The sequence below is a fragment of the Rhinoderma darwinii genome, chromosome 3 (genome assembly GCF_050947455.1).
Source record: "Rhinoderma darwinii isolate aRhiDar2 chromosome 3, aRhiDar2.hap1, whole genome shotgun sequence".
NCBI classification, from domain to species: domain Eukaryota; kingdom Metazoa; phylum Chordata; class Amphibia; order Anura; family Rhinodermatidae; genus Rhinoderma; species Rhinoderma darwinii.
The window spans coordinates 12,235,352-12,258,322 of record NC_134689.1 but is presented as its reverse complement, the minus strand read 5'-3'; the positions used below and the strand labels follow the sequence as shown (position 1 = coordinate 12,258,322).

The window sequence follows — 22,971 nt, the reverse complement described above, 5'->3', positions numbered from 1 at the left end:
TCCTGGAAACCATACGGAATTCCGGATGAAAAACCGCACCAAATTGTGGTCGCAGTTTTTCGGGTGGAAGCTCCGCTACGGAAAACAGTAGCTGAAAAAAAGTTTAGCGTTCTCCTTTCTTCTGCTCTCTACCAGTCCGGCCTCCTGGGATGACGTTGCAGCCCATGCGACCACTGCAGCCCATGCGACCACTGCAGCCCATGCGACCACTGCAGCCCATGCGACCACTGCAGCCTGTGATTGGCTACAGCAGTCACATGGGACGAAACCTGAAAGGAGAACAGAAGAAAGGGTTGCTATGACAACGGCCGTGCTGTAAGTATAAAATGTTTTATTCATTCTATACATAAAGAGGGATTTTTTTCGTATTTGCGGCAAAATCGCAGCGTTTCCACCCAAAAGTCACAAAACACTTGGCTATTTGTTTGCGGGTTTTACCTCCAGGACACATCCAGCTGAGGAACTGCAATGAAGATAAAGAGAACATTGTCCCATAGATGAACAAGTCCCGGCCCGTCTTCCCCACATTCCTCAAGCCTGCAGGTATTCTGCTGACACCGGCCCGGAACGTCTCCTCCTCCATGTTTACCTCCTGCATCTCCCAGCAGCAACTCAATGGACTTGTGACCTGTAGAGGGTAAAACCAACTCCCTCAAAAAGTCAGTGAACCCCCGAGTCTTGTTGTCCTGCCCAGAGTGGAAGCTGAGGTATGAGGAGCTGTTTGTTATGGTTATTCAGAGGTAGATCCGCTTTATCGTGTTGCCTGTGACATGGAGGGGACATTGTGGTCTCAAAATAGCAGTATCAAGGAGTCCTAAATACATTGTTTACAATGTGGAGCTGCTATTTTGTTAGGGAAGGCACAGGTGACCCCAATGTTCCCGTCATGTGTGAGGACCCCACCAAACAACTGACTATATCTATATCTATCTATCTATCTATCTATCTATCTATCTATCTATCTCATACCTGTCTAAGGGTATGTTCACACAACGTATTTTCGGCCATTTTTCGGGGCGTAAACGGCCGAAAAATCGTAAGCAGAACGCCTCCAAACATCTGCCCATTGATTTCAATGGGAAAAACTGAGTTCTGTTCCGATGGGCCATTTTTTTACGCGGCCGTTTTGAAAAACGGCCACGAAAAAGAAGTGCAGGTTACTTCTTGGGACGTTTTTGGAGCCGTTTTTCATAGACTCTATTGAAAAAAGCTCCAAAAACGACCGTAAAAAGCACAGCGAAAATCACGAGTGGCTTAAAAAGCGTCTGAAAATCAGGAGCTGTTTTCCCTTGAAAACAGCTCCGTATTTTCAGACGTTTTTGAGTTTGTGTGTGAACATACCCTTACAATGGGTCAAAGGCTGATTTTTTTAAATGAATATTTAGGCCGGAAATTTTATGAGAGGACTACAACCCCAGAAAGTCCACATACAAATCACTTCCGAACATGCTCTTCATCCTCTTCATCAGTCCAATAAAAAAAAGGCCTGCTTTTAGCGTGTATGTTGGGAAAGCTCACGACGTAGACACTAAACATGTCCATAGGGCTCAATTAGTCTGACGAAGGCAAAAAGTCTATCCTTTTGTCCTCTGTCAGGCTGGTATTTGTCAGTATATATAGATTTTTTTTGAGGATGGAATAGCGTAGTAGACTATTCCATTCTTAGAGGAATACATTTATTTAACATGGGAGCCTATGGGTGAAGTATGCCACTGTATGGCTTACGTCACAGGTATACGTTTGCAAACGTCATGGCTTTCTCAATAGCTTTTTCATGACGTATATGTTACACGTACACTATTAAACTCTATGTGGCGGATGCCACTGTTAAAGGGATATGTGGTTACCAAAAATTATTACTGCAGTATGTGAGTACACCCGCTAATATACATTCCGGTCCCCCGTCGCGCTGATTCTGATATTTTCATAGATTTTTATAGCGCTGCCGGGGGACCGGAAGTCTAGCTGCACAGTCTTTTTTGATGATGATACGAATCTTTGTCACATGACCGATCCCGCTGTACTCTATGTAATCGCTGTACTACTGCTCCTGCTTGTACATAGAGTACAGTGGGGATGGTTACATGACGAAGAGTGATATCATCATCAAATAATACTGTGCAGCTAGACCTCAGATCCTCCGGCAGCGCTATAAAAATCTCAGAATGAGTGCGACGGGGGACCGGAATGTATATTAACGGGTGTATCACATACTGCAGGGACTACATTGATAATAATTTTTGGTCCCCACATAACCCCTTTAAGTCATCCATCACAGCCTATATTTAACGTATAAGTCAGGAGCTTTACATGGCATATACGTTAAACGTGGAGCCAAAACGTGATGTGCACAGGACCTAAGACTGTCCCACCACAACCAGGACGCAGCTTGTATCTCACGTGGATTTAAAAGTACACAGAACACGTGTAGGTTGGAATATATTTGCAAGCTGTAAACATATTTTAATTGTTGATAAAAATTTGTGTTTAGTATCTCAAGACCAGGGGGAATGATGGGACCTAAGCCTTGAAAGCGATAATACAGAACTGAATTTTACTCTCTTCTCCTCTACCTCACATGTCAGAGCGTCATATCCTGACCTCCTCTTCCTCCATGCTGTCCTGCTCTGCTCTCGATAAGATTATCCTTGGCGTACTCCTTCTCTTTCTCTCAGCTGATAATTCCACCTCAGGGTAAACACATACATAGAAATCATAGGGGCCCAAAGCAAAACTCAAAATAATTGCCACCTCAGCTGTGGATGGACAAAGGGGAGAGGCTGAAGCGTTCGGCTTTGGAAGCTAAAATGTTTCGTTATGGTAATAAAGCGGGGAGATTACTGGCCCGTTTGTCCAGACCCGTGGGATCACGGTCTCCTATTGCTTCTTTGAAGGATAAAGATGGGCAGTCACATACACATCCAAAACAGATTAATACCATTTTGAGACAATTTTATGACGATTTATATGCTAGACCTCCACATAATTCGGACTCGCTCCCTTCCGCTTTTGAGTTCTTGAATTTACCTGCTCTCGCGAAAGAGGAAAAAACCCTCTTAAATTCTCCTATTACAGAAGCAGAACTGTGTCAAAAAAGACAAAAGTATAGAAGCTGTGATACCTTTATTGGCTAACCATAAAAGTTCTATATGCGGCTTTCAGAGCGCAGAGGCCCCTTCTTCAGGCATATTACAAATGAATGACTTAGAAAAAAGCACAACATTTAGATGTTACACAAAGACAATTAGTACATGAAGTGATAATCATTAAGATAAGCCGGGGTAATAAAACTGAGGTTATAGGGGTGATGACTTAGGAGTATAGATTCCTTGAAACTCCAGAAAGCACCGGGTCCTGATGGTTACGCAAGCGAATATTTTAAGATCCTGAGAGATCAGATTATATAATGGTTATATGTCAGGCCACCAAATTCCTGCTTCCTCCAATATTGCATACATAAAGGTTCTACCAAAACCAGGAAAAGATCCTGAATTAGCCTCCTCCTATTGCCCAATTTCGTTAATCAACTCCGATTTAAAGTTGATTTCTAAAATGATGGCAGATAGCCTAGCTACTATTGTAATGATGGGGGTAGGGAAACGGACAAGTGAGCCCTAATCTACCCGCCACTCTGTCCCTGCCTACTTGCAACGACCCGCCCTAGGCGACGGGGTACAACTGGGCGGCGGTCCCTACGCTCAGTAAGTGCACGAGACAAACAGACAAGGGTACACAAAGCTAAGGGAAATGGGGCAGTTGCCCACGGCAACACCGTGAGCAACAAGAGTGGTGAGCGAGCCGAGTCAAACCAGGAGTGAACGAGGTACCAAACGCAGAGCAAGAGAGTAGTCAGTAAGCCAGGGTCAGTATGGAGCAGGATCAAATAGTAGGAGCTGTAGCTGGGCCAGGAAACCACACGAGAAGAATCACAAGCAAAGGAGGAACAGGAAAGGCAGGTATAAATAGACAGAGGGCGGGAGCTAGCTCCGTCTGGCCAGGCTGCGATAGGCTCTCCCACTCCTTAGCCTGCCATCCTGAGTGGTGGAAGATGGAGTCAGTCTCCGAGACATAGACTCAGATGCAGACTGATTACCTATGGGCGTATACACAGAAGTTGTGCCTGGCAGATCCTTTACAACTATACTCCCTCGATTAATCTCTCCTACCCAAGTGGGTTTTGTGAAAGGCCGCTCAGCGGTGTCTAACATTCGTAAGATACTTCCTGTCCTTGATGATATTAAAGTCAATCCTTCTGCACACTCATCCCCAGCTATCCTCACTATTGATGCTGAAAAAGCCTTTGATATGGTTAGTTGGGATTGGCTGGGTAGAACATTGGACTCTATGAGCATTGTGGGGCCTTTCCGTTCTTTTATTCGAGCCCTTTACTCAACGCTGTCCGCAAAAATATATACTCCAGGTTTTCTATCCTCATCAATCCCATTATCCAGAGGGACACGGCAGGGCTGTCCACTTTCTCCACTCCTCTTTAACCTTGCTTTAGAACCCTTTATCCGCACATTGGAGGCTGATGATAACATTAAAGGTATCAAAGTGGGAACCGAAGTGCTTAAGGCATCTTTCTTTGCCGACGATGTCTTGGTGTTCTTATCTGATCCTCTCCACGATCTCTCTCGTATATTCGATCTTTTGAAAGATTTTGAATGTCACTCGGGTTTCAAAGTTAATGTCACAAAATGCAAACTGTTAGACCTGTCCGGCAAAGGTATTAAGCCCTCTCTCTCTGCATTGAATATTCCGGTGACTATAGCCAAGTCATCTATTAAGTATCTAGGAATACATATTGGCCGCTCTCCCGATGCATTGTACACTCTCAATTACCCACCAATTATGAGTAAAGTTACTCAGGACCTACAGCGCTGGCAACACTTACCCATTTCCTTTATAGGACGATGTCCTCTTCTGAAAAGGGTTAGCTTCCCAAGATTACTCTACCCAATGCAGACAATTCCTCTCCTTCTGAAACACACTGACATCATGAAGATGAACTCACTGTTCTCCTCTTACATTTGGAACAAAAAACGACCTAGAATTGCCCTTAAGAAGCTCATGGTACCGAAGGAGGGGGGGGGGGGGAGTTAATATTCCTGACCTTCGCAGCTACAACTTAGCGTGCTTAGCACGTCATGGCCGTGATTGGTTGCAAGGTTCGAATTTCTACTCTAATTACACTCTAGAGGCAGGGGTGGTGGCTCCTTTACATCTGTCCTCTTTATTACACACTTCATTTCGGAACATTTCTCCGGCAGTTAGACATCGTATCTTGCTTCGGGACACCATTATGGCTTGGAAGTCCATTAGATCTCTTCTAGGTCTTCCTCAACACATCTCCAAGCATATGAGTTTATGGGGTCATCCAGAGTTTCCACAAGGGAGGGAGAACCCTCATTTTCGTGAATTACACTTGTTGGGGATATCTAGATTGAGCCATTTGTTGCATTCCACTGACAGTCGTTATATGACTTTCCAAGAACTACAAGTCTCAAAGAATGTCTCCTCACGCCACCACTTCGCTTACTGCCAACTAATATCTTTTCTGAAGGCGAGGATACATGGTAATGCTCTGGGAATCTCTTAGATACGTTAATCCTGGATCCACCTGTTAAATCTTCCTTATCCTTTCTCTATCGTAAACTGAGAGAAGCACTTGCCAAAGCCACCTCTTCCACAATGTTTAAGGCATAGAATAGGGAGATGCCTTCTCTGGATCTTACGCAGCAATTACTAGAGGGGTGGGCTCGTGTGCGTAAAGCAGTCATTTGTGAACAATGGCGAGAAACGCACTTTAAATTCCTCCATAGGGCTATCTATGGATTTGACATACCCCCCCCCCCCCATCCTAATTTCCCGGATAGACTGGTGGCTTGTCCAAGATGCCATTCTCCCAAGACAAATCTGTTTCATGGGCTGTGGTCTTGTCCTAAATTATTTCTGTATTGGAAGGAGATAGTAGAGGTCATAAGAGATACATGGGGGTTATCTCTTGAAATGGAGCCGCTACCTCTTTTGTTTCATGTATTTCCGGTACTCCCGAGCATTCCGGATGCTTTACATGCCTTCCTTCTGGTGGCCAAAATATCCCTACTCGCCCTTTGGCTTAAACCGCAGATACCGTCAATTGTTGAGGTTATATCACAAATGAAAAAGTGTATTTCTATGGATAGACTGGAAATTACGTGTACTGCGGAATCTTGTTCCTTAAAGTTTTTCAAAAAATTGATGGTGCCCTTTTATTCTACTTCTTGGTACTTGACGAGGGCAGTGGCAGGGACGTTGGGAGTTCTGAAGGAGTAAGCTGAATCGCATATATAGGTAGTAATAGTAAGGGGATGCTGTGAGTCCACGATACTCTCTTGTACTTGTGATTATCCTTTTTTTTTTTCTTCTATGTAACCCTGAAATTGCATTACCTGGATGTGATAGGGCGGGGGGAGGGGGGTTGTTAAATTTTGTTACACTTTGTTAACTCTGTTAAATTTGCTACAACGCATCGGCTAATTCGGCCACTGGACTCATACCATCTTCTTCTGTATGATATATGAGATTTTATACTGGAATTTATGATTGTTTCATTTTTACTGCCGAATGTACTGCTTCACTTATGTTTTACTTTTATTTTGAAAACCAATAAAATGATGTTATAAAAAAAAATAATTGCCACCTCTACAGAGAAACCTCCGCCACATGTGCGATTCCCTTCCACCACAATGTCATAATATAGCCTTATAGAGGTCAGAGATGTGGTTTTCAAACAAACCGCTCCAAATCCTGTTTTCTTTCAGCCAATAAAAGGGCTAAATGCAAAAATTCTGCATGCTTGCTGCCACCACTAGAGGGCGATATCTGAATATGAATACAGTTATACAGCAAGTATTGAACTCAATCAGCGCTGTAAAAATCAGTATGCTGTGAGCTCCCTCTAGTGGCAACTGCAGGAAAATGCTTTGACGGTGTCAGAATTCAAAGGAAACAGATAAGTGTTGAGCCCCCTATAATTCGCAGGCCCCATATCCGTCCTGTGGTGTTAATAGTAAAATACAAATTTCCTAGAAGAAAAAAACCCTACCAAATGGAGTGTATATAACCGGCAGTGACACATAAAAGCTTGATGTTCTACCGAGATTTAATAGGGACAGGTCAGGGCCACAACTATTGAGGTATTTCCTGTCGGCTGCCAGAAAACTCATTCTCAGACATTGGAAATTATGGTTGATAAAATCCTGTAGTTTTGGGTTTAAGATCTAATCAATATAATGATTTTCAAAAAGTTTCTGCCTACAGCTAAGAATACACATAAAAAATTCCCAAGTGAGGATTATGATTTACATTACTGCCATCTAGTGGACGTTAACAGTATCAGCAGACACTGCTGCCCACAATACTGTTATCAAAAGAATATGGATGGAATAGGTAGGATAATTTTGATATCTGATTTGATTTTCTCTTTAAAAGGGTTTTCCAATATTTAAAAAAATCTATGCACATGGACTCGAAATTGCAAAATAGTCCCCTGCTACTGGTCCCGTGTTTCTCTCAACGCTCCTGTTTTACCTCTGTGTACGCTGACGTTCCGACCGCAGCGACAACACTTCGGTTGACTGTGCTGGCCAATTCCTGGCTGTAGCTAAGGCGTTCCAGTCATAGTGACCTTACTGCTGTGGACATGACCACAAGTACATAACAGCTGAGTCCGGGGGTCAGCTGATGTGTCGTTCTTATGGATAGAGAGGCAACATGATTGGAGGGAAAGGGTAAAGGAGACTGCTGGCTGGGTACCTGAGCAGAATCGGTAAGGTATATTTCAAAGTTTGGTATTTGGGAATTTTCAACTCAAGTGCATACATTTTTAAATAAATTTAAAAAAAAACTATAATAATTCTAATGCCTCCTGCACACGACCATAGTGACACTCGGGCCATTTTTGACGGCATCCGAGTGTCACCCGATAGTCTTCACGTACCCATTCACTTTAGCGGGTGAATCAGGTCCGTGAAAAATGTTCTGAGTCTCCAATCTGAGGAAAGATAGGATATGTTCTGTTTCCTCGGATCACTGACGGGACTCGGCCGGCGCACATGGTCGTGTGCATGAGGCGTAAAGGAGCTCAATTTGCAAATTACCAGGATAATAAATGCTCCAAAACGCACCAAGCATGAGTGATAGTATGTCCAGTGCATGGCACAATTTGCCGATCATCTGCAGTTTGTAATTGTTTCTGTTTTTTTCTATCTTTTCTAAATAAGTAAGTAAACCTCAGAAATCGTGAAAAAAATGGAAGAACCACATTTTAAAATGTATTTTTTAATTCTATTAATTTCACATTCCAATAAATTTTTACCCAAAATTTTACTCCTGTGCCGCACCATACAAATAGTGGAAAGATAAATTTTAACAAAGCAAAAAAAATAATTGAGCTTAACAAATACATTTTGTTTTTGGGGGTTTACGAATTGTTAACATTTTTCGTAAAGAGAATATATGACATAAAACAGCTCATACATTTCCAAATAGAAAGAATCTGACAATTCAATCATTTAATAGCATTAAAATGAAATGAGGTATTGTGGGTATAAAAGCATTAATATTTTATACAATTCAAAATGATACAATAATACTGTTTGTTTTTAATACTGTTCTTTATCTGTAAACCTGTGATAACACAGAGGAAAAAAATGCTCCGAATTCTGCTTACAATATTGGAACCTAACATGAAGTTTATTTTACAGGTTTCCAAGCAAAATTCTAGATTGGAACATCACAAAACAAAAATAAAACACAAAAAATATGTGTTGGTCTCTTTCCCAAAATGGCCATAAATTAAACTACATTTAAAATAAAAATAAATCTTTAAATAATAAAAACCCTGAAAAATAAATTTCTCACCTACATTGGGGAAAAAAAAAACGTAAAACACAATAAAATATAACAAATTTAAAAACATAAAAAAATAGCAGTAAATGCTGGATGTGTAATAAAAAAAATTCCCCAAAATATTGCATACAAGAGAAATATTTTTGATTAAAAAATAATATTTTAAATTCCTTTTTTTAAAAAAAAATAAAATTCCTTTTTAAGGTTATGAAACTCAAATAAAACAATCCAAGTATTAGGATAAAATAAAGTCTAATATTCACTTTAAACAAATTTAAAATAATATATAAATATAAATTAAATCAGATTTCTCTTGAGTCAGTGTTATCTATTAGTAATAATTTCTAATTACAAAATAACATTATGTTCCACATTTGTTTTTTGTAACTTTCAAAATTTGGGATAATTTCCTAAAATATCTTTCCTTTGGAAGCTATACATATCAGGTAAATACTTATCCAATACTCCCTCTACAAACTGCATTTCATATCCATACACAAGCTCTATAGCCTCCATGATAAATCGCCTCTGCAATCATTAACATCCTTAGGCTGGAAAAAATACTGCATCAAATTTTAAATTTATAGTCCATTTTTATGACAATTCTGATAAATTTGGTGCAGTCCTCCCACTTTAGCAGCCTAGAGATGTTTATTTAACTCCTTTTATTTCTAGAACTTGCACTTCAATAACTTATAAACTTCATATTCAGGTATGACTGCAGTTACCCTAGTATGCGCCTCTCCCATATCACAATCATCGGGGTCCGGGAAACTCCGCTAAAGGGTGTTGTTTGGCAGCATTGGAATGCTATTAGTCACTAGTAATTTCTTGCTATATTGTAAGTCTGGAAAAAAAACAACTCTTAGGTACCATCATGGACCCCCAGTTCTCCCCTATAAAGATCCTGTTAACTACTTCCCATATCTCAAAAGGTTAAACAATTATCATCTATCCAGTTGCCGATCCTTCCTCTTATCCAAGTTTTATAAGGAAACCAATTTTCAAAAATTATTTCAAAAAGTTCTTCAAAAAAAGAGAACTGAACAATAAAGACCGCACTTACCTGTAAAAGGACCTATTATATGGTGCCACTCCTACATTGAAGGGGTTGTAACAACAAGACAACCCCTTCTCTGAAGAAAGCCCAAATGATCGGCTGCTCTTTTTAGGTGGTTCTCTGCTCTGGCTCATGAGGGGTCCTTATTTATGAAATGCAGATGCCCCAATATGGCTTCGTGAGACAACCCCTCATCTGTTCATTCAAGCTGGTAACATCTGTGACCCACCACGACACTTTCATAGTTGTGAAGTTCATTATAAAATATGTAAAAGTTTCCATTTTTGGACTAAAATCCCATATTTGGTATTGATTACACTAAGGTTCCCCGATACAAGAGCTGAATAATTGTCCTTTCATATAGTTCCAGAAATTTTTGCATAGGTGAAAATGCAACCACCTACTTATCTTGGGCATCGTAGCTTCAACTTTTACATATATTTTTGAATGTCACTCGTAGATTCTATAGTTAAAACGTATCTTCAGTTCTGAATGCGACTTTATTGACCATTCCACCTGTCTATATTCACTCCTCTTATTATCCAACCACCATAAGAAAGTCATATTTCCTAATACGGACAAGTAAAAAAATTGCACCAAAAGATCAAATGCAAAAACACATTGTCAACCCGTTCTCCTACATAGATTAAAGGGGAATTGCACTTAAATTAATTTCATCAGACATCATATGGACCCCATGAAATTCTGCAAAGAGTCCATGGTGTTCTATATGGGCCCCAACACAACACTGGTAATGTATAAGACTGCACTTCCTTTGGGGAGCTCCAATCATGGACCATAACAGTTGTCATCTTCTATAATGATGAATTAAGATGGAATTCCCCTTTAACAAATTATAAATGCCTTATACTGAATTAAAGGGGTTGTCTAAGAATCTTAAAGGAAAAAAAAGGGTCTGTTTTATTTTCTTTCAAAAACAGCGACACTCTTGTCCATGGGCTATATCTGGTATTACAAGTACTTGAATGGGGCTGTGCTTCAAGACCGGACAAAAGTGGTGTTGTTCCTGGGGAAAAAAAAGGTAATTCTTTTTTTATTTCAATTTGCAACAATTCCTTCTGGGGTCAAAATGGAAATTTTGGGCCAACCGCATAGGACGTCTTGATGGTCACAGGAGCACGTCCACTGATCTACCACATGGCTTTTCGTTTCAGAGAGGTTGTCCTAAACATGACACCCACTTTTAAAAAAAATTGGAAGACCCTTTTTCAGTACCACTAAGAAAGTCAATCAAGTAAACCCACTGCAGATGTCTAGGCCCCAGTGAGTGGGAGGTCACGTGGAGAAGAACTACAAATACATAATCCAAAATCAGTGAGTGAACATCGTACCATACAATGTGGTTAACAATCAGGATTTTAGCAAAAAGAACAATAATAAGTAGCAACAAACTTACAGTATTAAAAAAAAGAAAAAAAAAAGGATCAAGTGCATAAATACATCAGTGCATGAAGAGAACAAGGTGTCATCGACAATCAAATCCACCTCAATCACAATTATTTGTGCAGACTATTATTAGTAATAATAACCATTCTCTGGCCAAGTATATAACTCTTGATTTAAAAATAAATCTAAACTTATACCCAACTCCTCGAGAGCAAGGAAAACCTTATAAAGAATGACCGCTGCTTAGGAAAGGAGAGCCACAAACGCAATCCCGGTAAAACGGACAGAATTATTAGTTGATGGCTTATTAGTGTAATTGGTTAAACCATGAAAAGAATTCTTAAAGGGGTCGTAGCACCGATTTTCGGAATTGCCCATGATGTAGAACTCTTTTCGCCGATTAAAACGTGGGGTCTATCATTTATAGAAAATGCTCCATTCCAAAGTTACTGCATTTTAAAGTTTAAGGTTTTATCCATATAAGATCTCAGAGCTGGTGGCGCTGTTGCATTGCTGTCTATGGAAAGTGGTAGTCACCAGCATAGTGGTGAAAGGAGGTATTGAAAGTTGAAAAACATTCCTTCAAATTGCAGTAACATTTGGAAAAAACAAAGACCAGAAGTAGCATCCTCCCAATTTGTGTGATCCGTAAAATCTCTAAAAGATAAAATAGGATAAATGGTTATACCTCCCCTCGAAGGAAATTTTATAACTTCAGGCAACAGTAGTTTTATAGGTATGTTTATGAATTTCTTGCTTTTCTGTTTTTTACAGTCATTTGTGGGTGTGATAAAGACCTTTTATCCATATATATATATATATATATATATATATATATATATACATATATTTGAGTAGACCTGATTGAAAATTGAAAGCGTACTTACAATTCCATGCCCGCTTGGGCAGCTGTAGATTTATATTTTCTCTCCATGCTTACTAAGTGGGCAGCTCTGCTCTGTGCTCTGAGCCAATCAGAAGTCAGCTGGTGCTCCTCCCCCCTCCCTCTCATGCTGCGTCACTGAAACACTGAGTGAGAAACTGAAGCTGCACACCCCTCCTCTCCCCTCCTCTATTTACTGCTTTTCACTACACAGATTTTTTTTTTTCTTTATTGAAGAGGTTTGCGAACGTTAACAGAGAGCCTGCAGGCTGGGAAGGGGAAAATACAAACTACTGGAAGGTGAGGGGGATTACACCTCACCGATATAATTAAAAATGTCATTGATTTATAAAAAATTACACTTTAAATAAATCTTGTAATTTTTTACTATTTTTGACCAACAGACCTATGCCTGATGTTGAGCTCCACATCTCAAGTGATGTGGTTGCCCATATTTTAAGCCTTCACAATGTTTCAAGATCCTTTAGGTATGACTCCCTTACACTAATATCCATGGAAATTAAAAAAAAAAATGTTTCTCATAGACTGACCAGACAACGTCCCAAAGAATAGTCCTTTCCTAATGTGTTTAGATCACAGCAAAGGGTGCAAAACCATATAAAAAAAATAAATAGCATGCTTGTAACAACAAATAAAAATCAACCTTATAACTGGCGTATGAATAGTGAATTACTTCCAACCTGGCTTCAAATATTGGCTTTAGAATTCTGAAACCGTTCAGCTGATGAGCAAAAGACATAGTCTTCTATCTGCTGCGTCTGCTGTGATGGAGGTCACCAAAGAATCGTCCTCCTTACGGATGTTCCGGCTTCCTAACTTCTGTGCTTCTCTTTTTCTAGACATAAGTCTGGATACTGAAACGGTAAAAGTCCACACTTCTCCAGGCTTGTAGAGCTTCAAACTTGTGGCTGTCTCCACTGATCTGTAGTCCACCATTGTATTGTCTAAGGGTTGGGGGGTGTTTTGGAGAGACAGTTGAGAGGGGCACACTGTGGACTGGAATGTGTCTTCTCTTCTTTAAGTACTAAATTAAAACTAAAGATAAAAAAAGAAAAAACTTTAGAAAATTGTTCACCAAAATGAGAACCGGACAAGTGACAATTTGTAAGAACATTGTTCACCAAAATTACGGAAATTTGCAAAATTATGGATAGAACAACAGCAAACATATCTATATAGTTCTAGCCTAACCTAAACACGCATTATATATTTATCCACCGGATTTAGTCAAGATCCACCAACAGTCCATAGGACTACGAGTGCTACCAGCCCAACGTCTAATTCCAGTGGTAAATTTAAAGGGCTTGTCTAGCTTAGAAAACAATTTTTCTTACACTGTATTAGGGAATTATAAGTTTATAGAAGGGGGGGGGTCGCCGGGTCAGGATCCTCATGTCTTGGACAGAGTAGAGAGCGGTTGCAAAGAGTGTCTCTTGCTCTGGAGGACCTGTCCGGTTGATTAGATTGATTAGAATAAAAACTATGTAATTCCTAATTTAACCTGTGGTGGTGCTGCAGGGAAATAGAACACTTGCTGCCGGGTTTCTTCACAGATGACAGTTGATCACTGGGGGTCCCAGCAGGAGCACACTTTGTGATCAGTTTATTGACAAGGGACCCTTGTGAAAACAAGTAGAAATTGTTCAAAGAGGACAACCCCTTTTTAACCAGAGCATTCCTGTCCAATTCTCCGGTTTTTATTTGTTTTTTTTGCCAGACATAAATGGCTCCAAAGATGTCTGGAAGCTAAAGTTAACTGCCGGGATCATAATTTTCTCAGATCCCAAAATTTGCGGCAAGAGTTGCTCTGAATATTACAGCTGCGCAGTGCAGTGGTGGTGCAAATGCGATTACCCGTACATAAAGGTATGTTAATGGTGTATTAACTACCTCAGGTCTTTGACATACTATGATAAGTTCTGGGTGAGGGTTAATTGTTTTCAAAGAGATCAGAATAGTTGATTTTGGGGGAAAACCACTTTAAAGGGGTTGATTGAACTTAGAAAAGAGGTCTGCTTTTTTTTCCAGAAACAGCACCACACTTGCCTATAGGCTGTGTCTGGTAATGCGGCTCAGCCTTATTTATTGTGAATTTTCATTAACCGTTAGCCATAATCACCAATATTAAAAGAAACAAATGCAAAATATTGTGTCCCCAAAGGGCCATTCAGGTCACATTGTGGCCCTCCAAATTATATCCCTGTAGACCACAGGATAGTAGGTCCCCAAAACTTTTACCCCGTACTTCTAGTTTTACACCTTCCCACCCCTATATGTTGATGAGGAAAACAGATGTGTGGTAAATATAGCCGGGGTCAAAATGTACAGCAGCAGTTGTCACGTCCATCAACTATCCTGGAAAAGCAAGAGGCCGACCAACTCACCCGGTCATATATAGGAATGTCCTGTTAATTTAACCAATGTTACTTACTAAGGAAATGTTACTATTCTATTTATATTCTGAGGTCGGGAGAGCAGAGTATTCTTAGCATTCTTATTTCTGTTATGTAAAATAGTTATTTTATTGCCGAGTCCTTTAACTAGAGATCTCTTACATGGCCGAGCATCTTTATCCAGTCACGGACCATGTGAATCAGACTCATACCTTTTTGATTTGAATTAAGTTTTTAAGACGCTGTGTGTCTGAACTGCCAGAAGCTGGGTGGTAACGAAGAGAAGTGGATGATGCTGATTCTTCAGCATCATACACTTCTATACACAACGCCCAGCTAGTAAAACAAGTAAAAACGCCCCGATGTACGCACATAATACACGCCCAGTTGTACTTTTACTTTAAACACGCCCAGTTGTACTTCAGAAAGGCTCATTTGCATAAATATAAAAATGGTCATAACTTGGCCAAAAATGCTTGTTTTTGAAAAAACAAAACGTTACTGTAATCTACATTGCAGCGCCGATCTGCTGCAATACGAGATAGGGGTTTGAAAATCTGGTGACAGAGCCTCTTTAAAAAGCATGCTCACTACACTCCCCTCCAAAAATAAAAAAAGTCATTTTTATTTTACTTTGTTTTCTTATTTCCAGGTTTCTGCAGTAAAGTAAAAAAACAGGAACTGCTTTTGCAGCAGCTCAGGCAAGATGACGGTCACTACAATCATGTAAAAAAATATAGAATAAAAAAAATACAATTAGAAAACAAAAACAGATTACATTTTTTCGTTTTAGTATAGAGTTTTAGTTAATAAAAACATTGAACCTCCATTTAGTCTTCTTTTAATGCATTGTAGAAGGGGAGGGGGTTTATAATTTTTAGGATTACATAAAAGAGGAAAAAAGATTTTGAAGGACTGTTGGCCTTTACATGCAGTGAAGAAGAGAAACATAAGAGGGTTAGCTGCATATTACCTGGCGGTCGGGCAGTCTAGCCGCCGGGTTAGTTGTGAGCAGAGTGGCGGTGAGGCAGCAGGCTGCTGACAATCTACAAGAAACTGATAAATTAGACATATATACGAAGAGATAAAACGGTCCATGGTTATATAGAAAAGGAAAAGTCAGAACAGAAGATAGAGAAACAGCTCTGTTATAGGTTAAAGGGTTTTCTGAGATTAAAACGTTTTTGTTTAAAAAAAAAAAAACAGCGCCACCCCTGTCCATAGGCTGTATCTGGTATTGCAGCTCAGCCCCATCCAAGTAAATGTTTCTGAGCTGCAATCCTAGACATAGCCCATGGACAAAGGTGGCAATGTTTTTGAAGAAAGCAAATGTACTCAAAGTACTGGGCATTCCTATGAGGTTTTGTGGGTTTGCTGGGCGGAGCTTTAGGTTTAATTGGAACCTAAGTTCTCTTTCAGATGGGCATAATGTACCCATGTTTAACTGTGTGTATTCCAGACCTAAATTCCCTGCGGTTCTGCTGAACCAAACCTACAGCACCATAGATCTCTAGGATACTGTAAGTTTGGTTCAGTAGAACCGCAGGGGGTCTGGGTATTACATCAAGAATACGAACAGTTAAACACGGGTACAATACATCCTTCTGGCCTACAGGTAATCATTCCCTTAGACAGATTTTTGCACCGCAGATTGCAAATACCTGGAATCGCCAAACGAAAATCCCTGACAAATCTGTGGTACAATATACAGGATCCGGATTTGAAAATCAACAGCATGTCCTCAAATCCGCAGTGGAAACATCCGGCAAATGTAAATGGGGTTTTTATAAATTTGGTCTGTAATATTTGTTGCAAATATTCTGTGCGGAATCCACACCAAAAGTCTGCGTCAAATCCGCCTTGTCCGAACTAAGTCTTAGATTTCATTTAACAGGGTGCAGTACCTGGTCTTTTCCTGCAGATGGCAGCAGCACAATTTACAATGACAACGACAAGACCGTTACAGCGCACTGCATCTTAGTAACAAAATGGATTAAAGACAAGCACATAAAGCAAAACACACAACATAAACAAAGGACATTTCTTTCTGACGACTAATCACATAAAGCTAAGTAATTATTATAAAATATTTTAACCTTAAAAAACATTTGTAATCGATACTCGTGTATGCTATTTGCAATTAATCTTCAATTTAAAGATTAGACCAATATTATGGTATATAGATGTATATAGAGATAGATAGAAATGACTGGACTGGAAAGGGCAGATCAGTGGAAAAATATGGCCTTTTATTTATAACCTATTTATATAGCGCAAATATATATTGCAGCTCTTTACAGAAGTTCTCATCATTCACTGTCCCCGGTGGGGCTCACAAAATAAATGTCTTATCAGTATAGTTTTTGAGTGATGGCCCTTCCTGGATCTTGGAAACTATTTTAACATCCATAAAATTATCTAGATAGATAGATCTTACTGTATTAAAAAGGGCTTGTCCGTGGAAAAACATGGCTTCTCCGGGGGGTGTCTTCTACCAAATCACCTAATCTAAATATTGTAAGCTATGGTAACATCCATAAAAAAGCAGCACTTAACTTCAATGATAGATAGATAGATAGATAGATAGATAGATAGATAGATAGATAGATAGATAGATAGATAGATACAGGGGCGTAGCTAAAGGCTCATGGGCCCAGGTGCAAACTTTGAGTTTGGGCCCCCCTACGCATCTTCTCTCTAACTTTCAGCTGCATTACTGGGTCTCTAAAGTAACCCCTCAAAACAAAAATATATACATCAGAGACGAATAAAACAACTTTTATAACACGGCAGGCTTAAAGCGGCGCAGTTCCATGTATGATAGTATACCTAAATAATGAAGTCACCAAATAAAGGTCATATACCAGCTCTACACAGTGAAAAATTAATACACTACAGTTGTATCCCGATTTCCCTTTTCTACTCTATCCATGCCAGACCGGCATGACTTCTTCCAGCCACCACTTGTCTCTTCACACAAACTACAAATTATGCTGTTAGCCCCAATAGCCCTCTTAGTGCCCTCTCCACCTTAATAGTGGCCCCATTTGTGCCCCAAACTGTACTAGTGCCCCCTTTTGTTCCCTACAAAGTAATAGTGCCCCCACCACAAAATCAGAATGCCTTTTTTGTGCCCCACAGTAATACCCTCCTTTGTGCCTTATACAGCCACAATACCAACTTTTTTGCCCCCCACAGTATATTTGATCATTCTCTTATTGCTGGAGGCGATCGAGAGACCAGGGGTCCCAAACCCTCTGAGCCTCCTCACTGCACCCCTGCAGTAAAGAGGAGCTGGAATGGAGCGGCTGTTGAGCATACGCCCGCCGCACCATTCACGGTCTATGACAATGACGTAAATAGACTTTGAATGGAGCAATGTAGAGTGCATGCACGATCACTGCTCCATTCAATGTCCTGCTTACAGTGAGGAGGAATGGGGGGGTTTGGAACCCCAGTTCTCATGATTGGTGGGTGTCCCAGCGAAAACAAAATGATCACTAAGGATAGGTGATAATTTATGATTCTGGCAAAAAAAACAACTTTATAAACCTTTAGGAGCAGCCTCTTTATTTTTTATAGTTTCCTAATGGACACTGGCATAGCAGAGCTGCGTGCTTCACATTACAGCCCAGCTCCAGACCTCCAGTAATGTGCAATCATGACCCACAGTAACCTCTAGCCCCCTTATCAGTGTCTTCCCGATAACTGGAGGCTGAGCTGTCCTGTGATGAATTATGACCCTCCGTAACCTCTTATCAGTGTCCGGTCTGCGCTGCTCTCACTGCTGAATCCTCCCGTTCTGTCCTCTATTTGCAGGATGGAAAGAACAGAGAGAGAGAGACAGCAAAGATCAAACAGTATAGGGAAAAACCACTAAAGAGAGACAATGTAATTACTAGTGATGCCCGTCCAGAACTCACATGGATGTGGGGGAACGAGCAGGGATGAGACATGAGCTTTTTCCTTACACAGCGTGCGGCAGTGTGTGTATCTAGGCTCCTCCTCCCCTGTCTCCTCCAATCCAGTGCCTCAGAGCACAAGAAGGGAGGGGGAGTACACACGCTGATACACACAATCTACTGCTCATGCGCTGTGTAAAGATCGATTTTATCTAAGAAGCAATGATACGGACACTAAGTGTGGCGAGGGGGGCCCGTGGGCCCCTCAGGCTTAGGGGCCCGGTCGCAACTGCGACCCCTATAGCTACGCCACTGGATAGATAGATAGATAGATATGACATAGATAGATAGATAGATAGATAGATATGAGATAGATAGATAGATAGATAGATAGATAGATAGATAGATAGATAGATAGATAGATATGAGATAGATAGATAGATAGATAGATAGATATGAGATAGATAGATAGATAGATATGACATAGATAGATAGATAGATAGATAGATAGATAGATAGATAGATAGATATGACAGATAGATAGATAGATAGATAGATAGATAGATAGATATGAGATAGATAGATAGATATGAGATAGATAGATAGATAGATAGATAGATAGAGTTACCTCATCACATTCATCTGAAACCATCATAGGGATTCTAAACCTCTTCTACATAAAGATGTTGGCTCATGATATAATTTTTTTTTAATATGAAACTGATTTCTATTATTATTTATCGCTCGTCACTAGTGAAGGCAGCAGTGTAAACAGTGGGTGTCATGGCTATGTCTCCGGACATGTATATGTCTAATCGTCAACACATTTCTCTGTGTAAACATGAGGGAACTGTATGGGGACGAACAGTCGTAGTAACGATCGCTCGTCCAGATACATTAGCGATCAGAGCTCCTTGTGAAAGGAGAAAACAAGCACCGATTGACGAGCTGTCTCGTCAATCTGCACTTTTTTTTCACCGCCCACGTCGGACTGTGTAAAAGGATCCTTAGATAAGTCAGTAATGGGGATCAGCTGTGTCTCAGATCCACATGATATTTATAATAACTGTACAGAAAATTTATTATTTATATCAATTTAAATATTTTTGAAAAAACAAACAAAAAAAATAACAACATTTTGCGTTTTGAGCCTTTGGCCTTTTCGATTACCAATTATATTTTTATTGTTATTTTTTTCAACACCGAGATCAATCATTTTATCACTATCAATTTTTTAATAATTTTATGTGTGGATAGAATTTCTATACAATATTTAGGTGAAGAAGACCAATTATTTTATCAATTAATCATAGGTGTAACACCAAACAATTAATGAAAAAGTTCTAATGTTGCCATTTTTTTAAAAAAATTGTCCCGAGCATTGAAATTTCCTTGTAATAAGACAAGTAAAAAATAAATAATTTATTAGAACTATTAAAGCAATTTTGGAAAATAATAAAAAAAAAATAATAATTATTATTATTAATTATATTAAAAACCATCATATTATTAAATTAAATATTATTTCTGTTTCATGTTTACACTGCAACAGTCTAAATTGTCAAAGTTTATACTATTTGACAATTAGAGAGGAATTATATTATTCAGTCTATAATGTGTCAGAATTGTGTGGGACTGAAAGCAACGGTATAATGTTTTATGATGAAAATATCATTACCAAATTATTATAAAGAAGACTTCTGGTTTGTGGAATTGGTAGAGAACCACAGGTTGTCGGAACCAATTATAAGATATATGTTTTTTTCATAGAATTCATTCAAAAAATGTCATAGAATTATTCTAAAAAATTTCATAATAGAATTTATTAGAGCATTTGCTTAATAAAATTCTTAAATTTTTTTTAAAATAAATGGTATTTAGTAAATAATATCCCAAAATGAATATATAAATTTCAGAAATATAGCCATATGCAATGTTAAATACTTTTGTGTCAAAAAAGACAAAAGTATAATAGGTATGATACCTTTATTGGCTAACCATAAAAGTTCTTTATGCGGCTTTCAGAGCACACAGGCCCCTTCTTCAGGCAGTTTACAAATGAATGTCTTTGAAAAAAGCACAACATTTAGATGTCACACAAAGACAATTAGTACATGAAGTGATAATCATTAAGATAAGCCGGGGCAATAAAACTGAGGTTATAGGGGTGATGACTTAGGAGATAAGGCATCTGGAGTCAGTCTGATGGGGGACGTGACGTGTGTCCATGTAGTGGCTCATAAATCCTGGTGTTAGATTGAGGCCTTGTGTCAATGACTGGAATTTTATCATCATCTTGAATTCCCAAATTTTTCTCTCTGTTGTTTTTAAAATGACCCTTCAGTATTAGGACTTTTAAATCTGCCAAACTGTGATCAGGTCCAGAGAAGTGTTTTCCCACGGGTGTATCCAGCTGCTTCTTTATTGTAGGTCTGAAGATTCATCCTGGTTTATAGTTTTTGTTTTGTTTCTCCAATGTAAATTCCTTTTATCTATACACCTTGTACACAGGATCATGTACACTACATTGGAGGATGTGCAGGAGAACGTGCCAGTGATTTTATAGCCTGTTGCGGGTTTGGTATGTGGATGGTGTTTGATGACAAGATGTTGGTACAGGTCTTGGACTTCTGACCAGGAGATTCCCTGGGTTTGGTGGCTGTTTGTAGGCAAGGAGAGGTAAATCCGGGAATATTTCCTTCAGTTTATTGTCTTTGTTAATGGACTGGTGTCGCAAAAAAATTTTTTTATATAAATTTGCTTTTTGTGTGTTATTAAAATAAATTTTATTTATTTGTGTTTTTGTGTTTTACTTTTTTCTTTTTTCTTACTTTTACTTCACTATGGGGGCTGCCATTTTTTTTTTCATCTCCTGTATGTGTCGATTAACGACACATACAGAGATGGAATAGGGCACATACATCCCCATAGAGAATGCGATCGGGAGCCGTTCCATTCACTATGGTGTACGCCGTCTGTGTGGGAACGGCACATGTGCCGCTCCCACACAGTCCAAAAGGAAGGTCTTCGGCCAAGAGACATCTGGCGCCATTTTCATGTGGTCCGGAAGCCGCGGCCGGACAGTAAGATGACTAAGTCATTCATTTGTAATATGCCTGAAGAAGGAGCCTGTGTGCTCTGAAAGCCGCATATAGAACTTTTATGGTTAGCCAATAAAGGTATCATACCTACTATACTTTTGTCTTTTTTGACACAAAAGTATTTAACATTTCATATTGTTTCTGGCTAACACGGTACTACACTATTTTTTTATTGTACTTCGAGAAATATAGCCAAAAATTGACTATTTTTATTGTCATCATACCATTCTACAGACTAAATGGACATAAAATAATACCCAGAAAATGAATATACTATGAGACAATCTAGCTCCATGTTATACCTTCAGATATTTATTTTAAAGACATAACAATTTGTGCTACATTCTGTCAGATCCATGTATCAATGCCGTTAAATTCGATGGAATATTTTGGATTTCCAGAAGAGATTCTCTCTTGAATTTCGAACAAAATTTTTTGTAATACATTGTATTCTTCACGCATAGAATTGAACTAAAAAATCTGAATCAATTATTTCAATCGGACAAATACTGTATTGCTGTAAAATCATAGTACGTCTCGACCAATGACATTTACACATTCTCCTGCGTTACAATTTTTGTGGTTTTTTTTCTTCTCAGAATTGTTTTGTTTTTGGGCAATTTTCTCGAACGTCTGTGTGACTCTTAATCACCTAATAACAGATAACGATGGAGCATTCTTAGGCGTAAAGATATTTACAGTGTTCCAGATTTATCTTCAGTTCGCCATGATACATAAACCGCAATAAAGTTAGTTATTGATATCCAAAAGTCTTTTTTTGGTTGAATGGAATAATCTTTTAAAGTGGTGTTAATTCAGGAATATTTTTTTCCCAACTGTCCAACATCACGTTAAATAGAGAATAAGATGAGATAAAATAGAGATGAAATAGTTCTGAGTGTCCATTGCATCAAAATTTTTTGGAAGTCACTAATAAGTTAACATCTGAAATGTTTTTAGAAAATTTACTACAGTCAGTGGCCTTTTTAACACTTCTTCATGATGGTCATTGCTCTTCCTGTCCTCACTTATGTTCTGGAGAACAGATCCAGGAGACCGGCAGCTGAAATGAGATTCCTCTAGTAAGTTATTACGTATTGGCGCTAATAGACCTTCATCACAGCTGCTGCTTCAAAGTTCATGTTCAATTCCAATTGTTGCATCAAAGGCAAAAGGTAGAGGATAAAATCAAGGTAATCAATATTATTTTTTTAATTGCTCATATTAAGCAATTTAATGTTTAAGTCTGTTTTGTTTAAATTAAAGCATATGTATAAATATTTTAAAGGGGCAGTCCCGGAGAATTATGTTT

General features: G+C 39.1%; 1 protein-coding gene and 1 long non-coding RNA gene across 6 annotated transcripts in view; one reads left to right on the top strand and one right to left on the bottom strand.

Moving 5' to 3' along the window:
- Positions 1-22,971, top strand: part of LOC142748727 (uncharacterized) — a 145,287-nt gene that overhangs the window by 93,651 nt on the left and 28,665 nt on the right. The gene's annotated exons all lie outside the window — the stretch shown is intronic.
- BICD1 (BICD cargo adaptor 1) overlaps positions 9,215-22,971 on the bottom strand; it is a 108,641-nt gene continuing 94,884 nt past the window's right edge. The window contains exons 9-10 of one of the 5 annotated variants that reach the window (XM_075855920.1): positions 15,630-15,702; positions 9,215-13,298 (exon numbers count right to left, since the gene is read on the bottom strand). In XM_075855920.1, the coding sequence (XP_075712035.1) occupies positions 13,208-13,298; positions 15,630-15,702 (164 nt within the window). In that variant the 3' untranslated portion in view covers positions 9,215-13,207. Of the gene's footprint in view, positions 13,299-15,629; positions 15,703-21,840; positions 22,723-22,971 lie in introns of those variants that run through there. The other 4 variants (XM_075855921.1, XM_075855924.1, XM_075855918.1 and 1 more) reach the window with 4 other exon arrangements.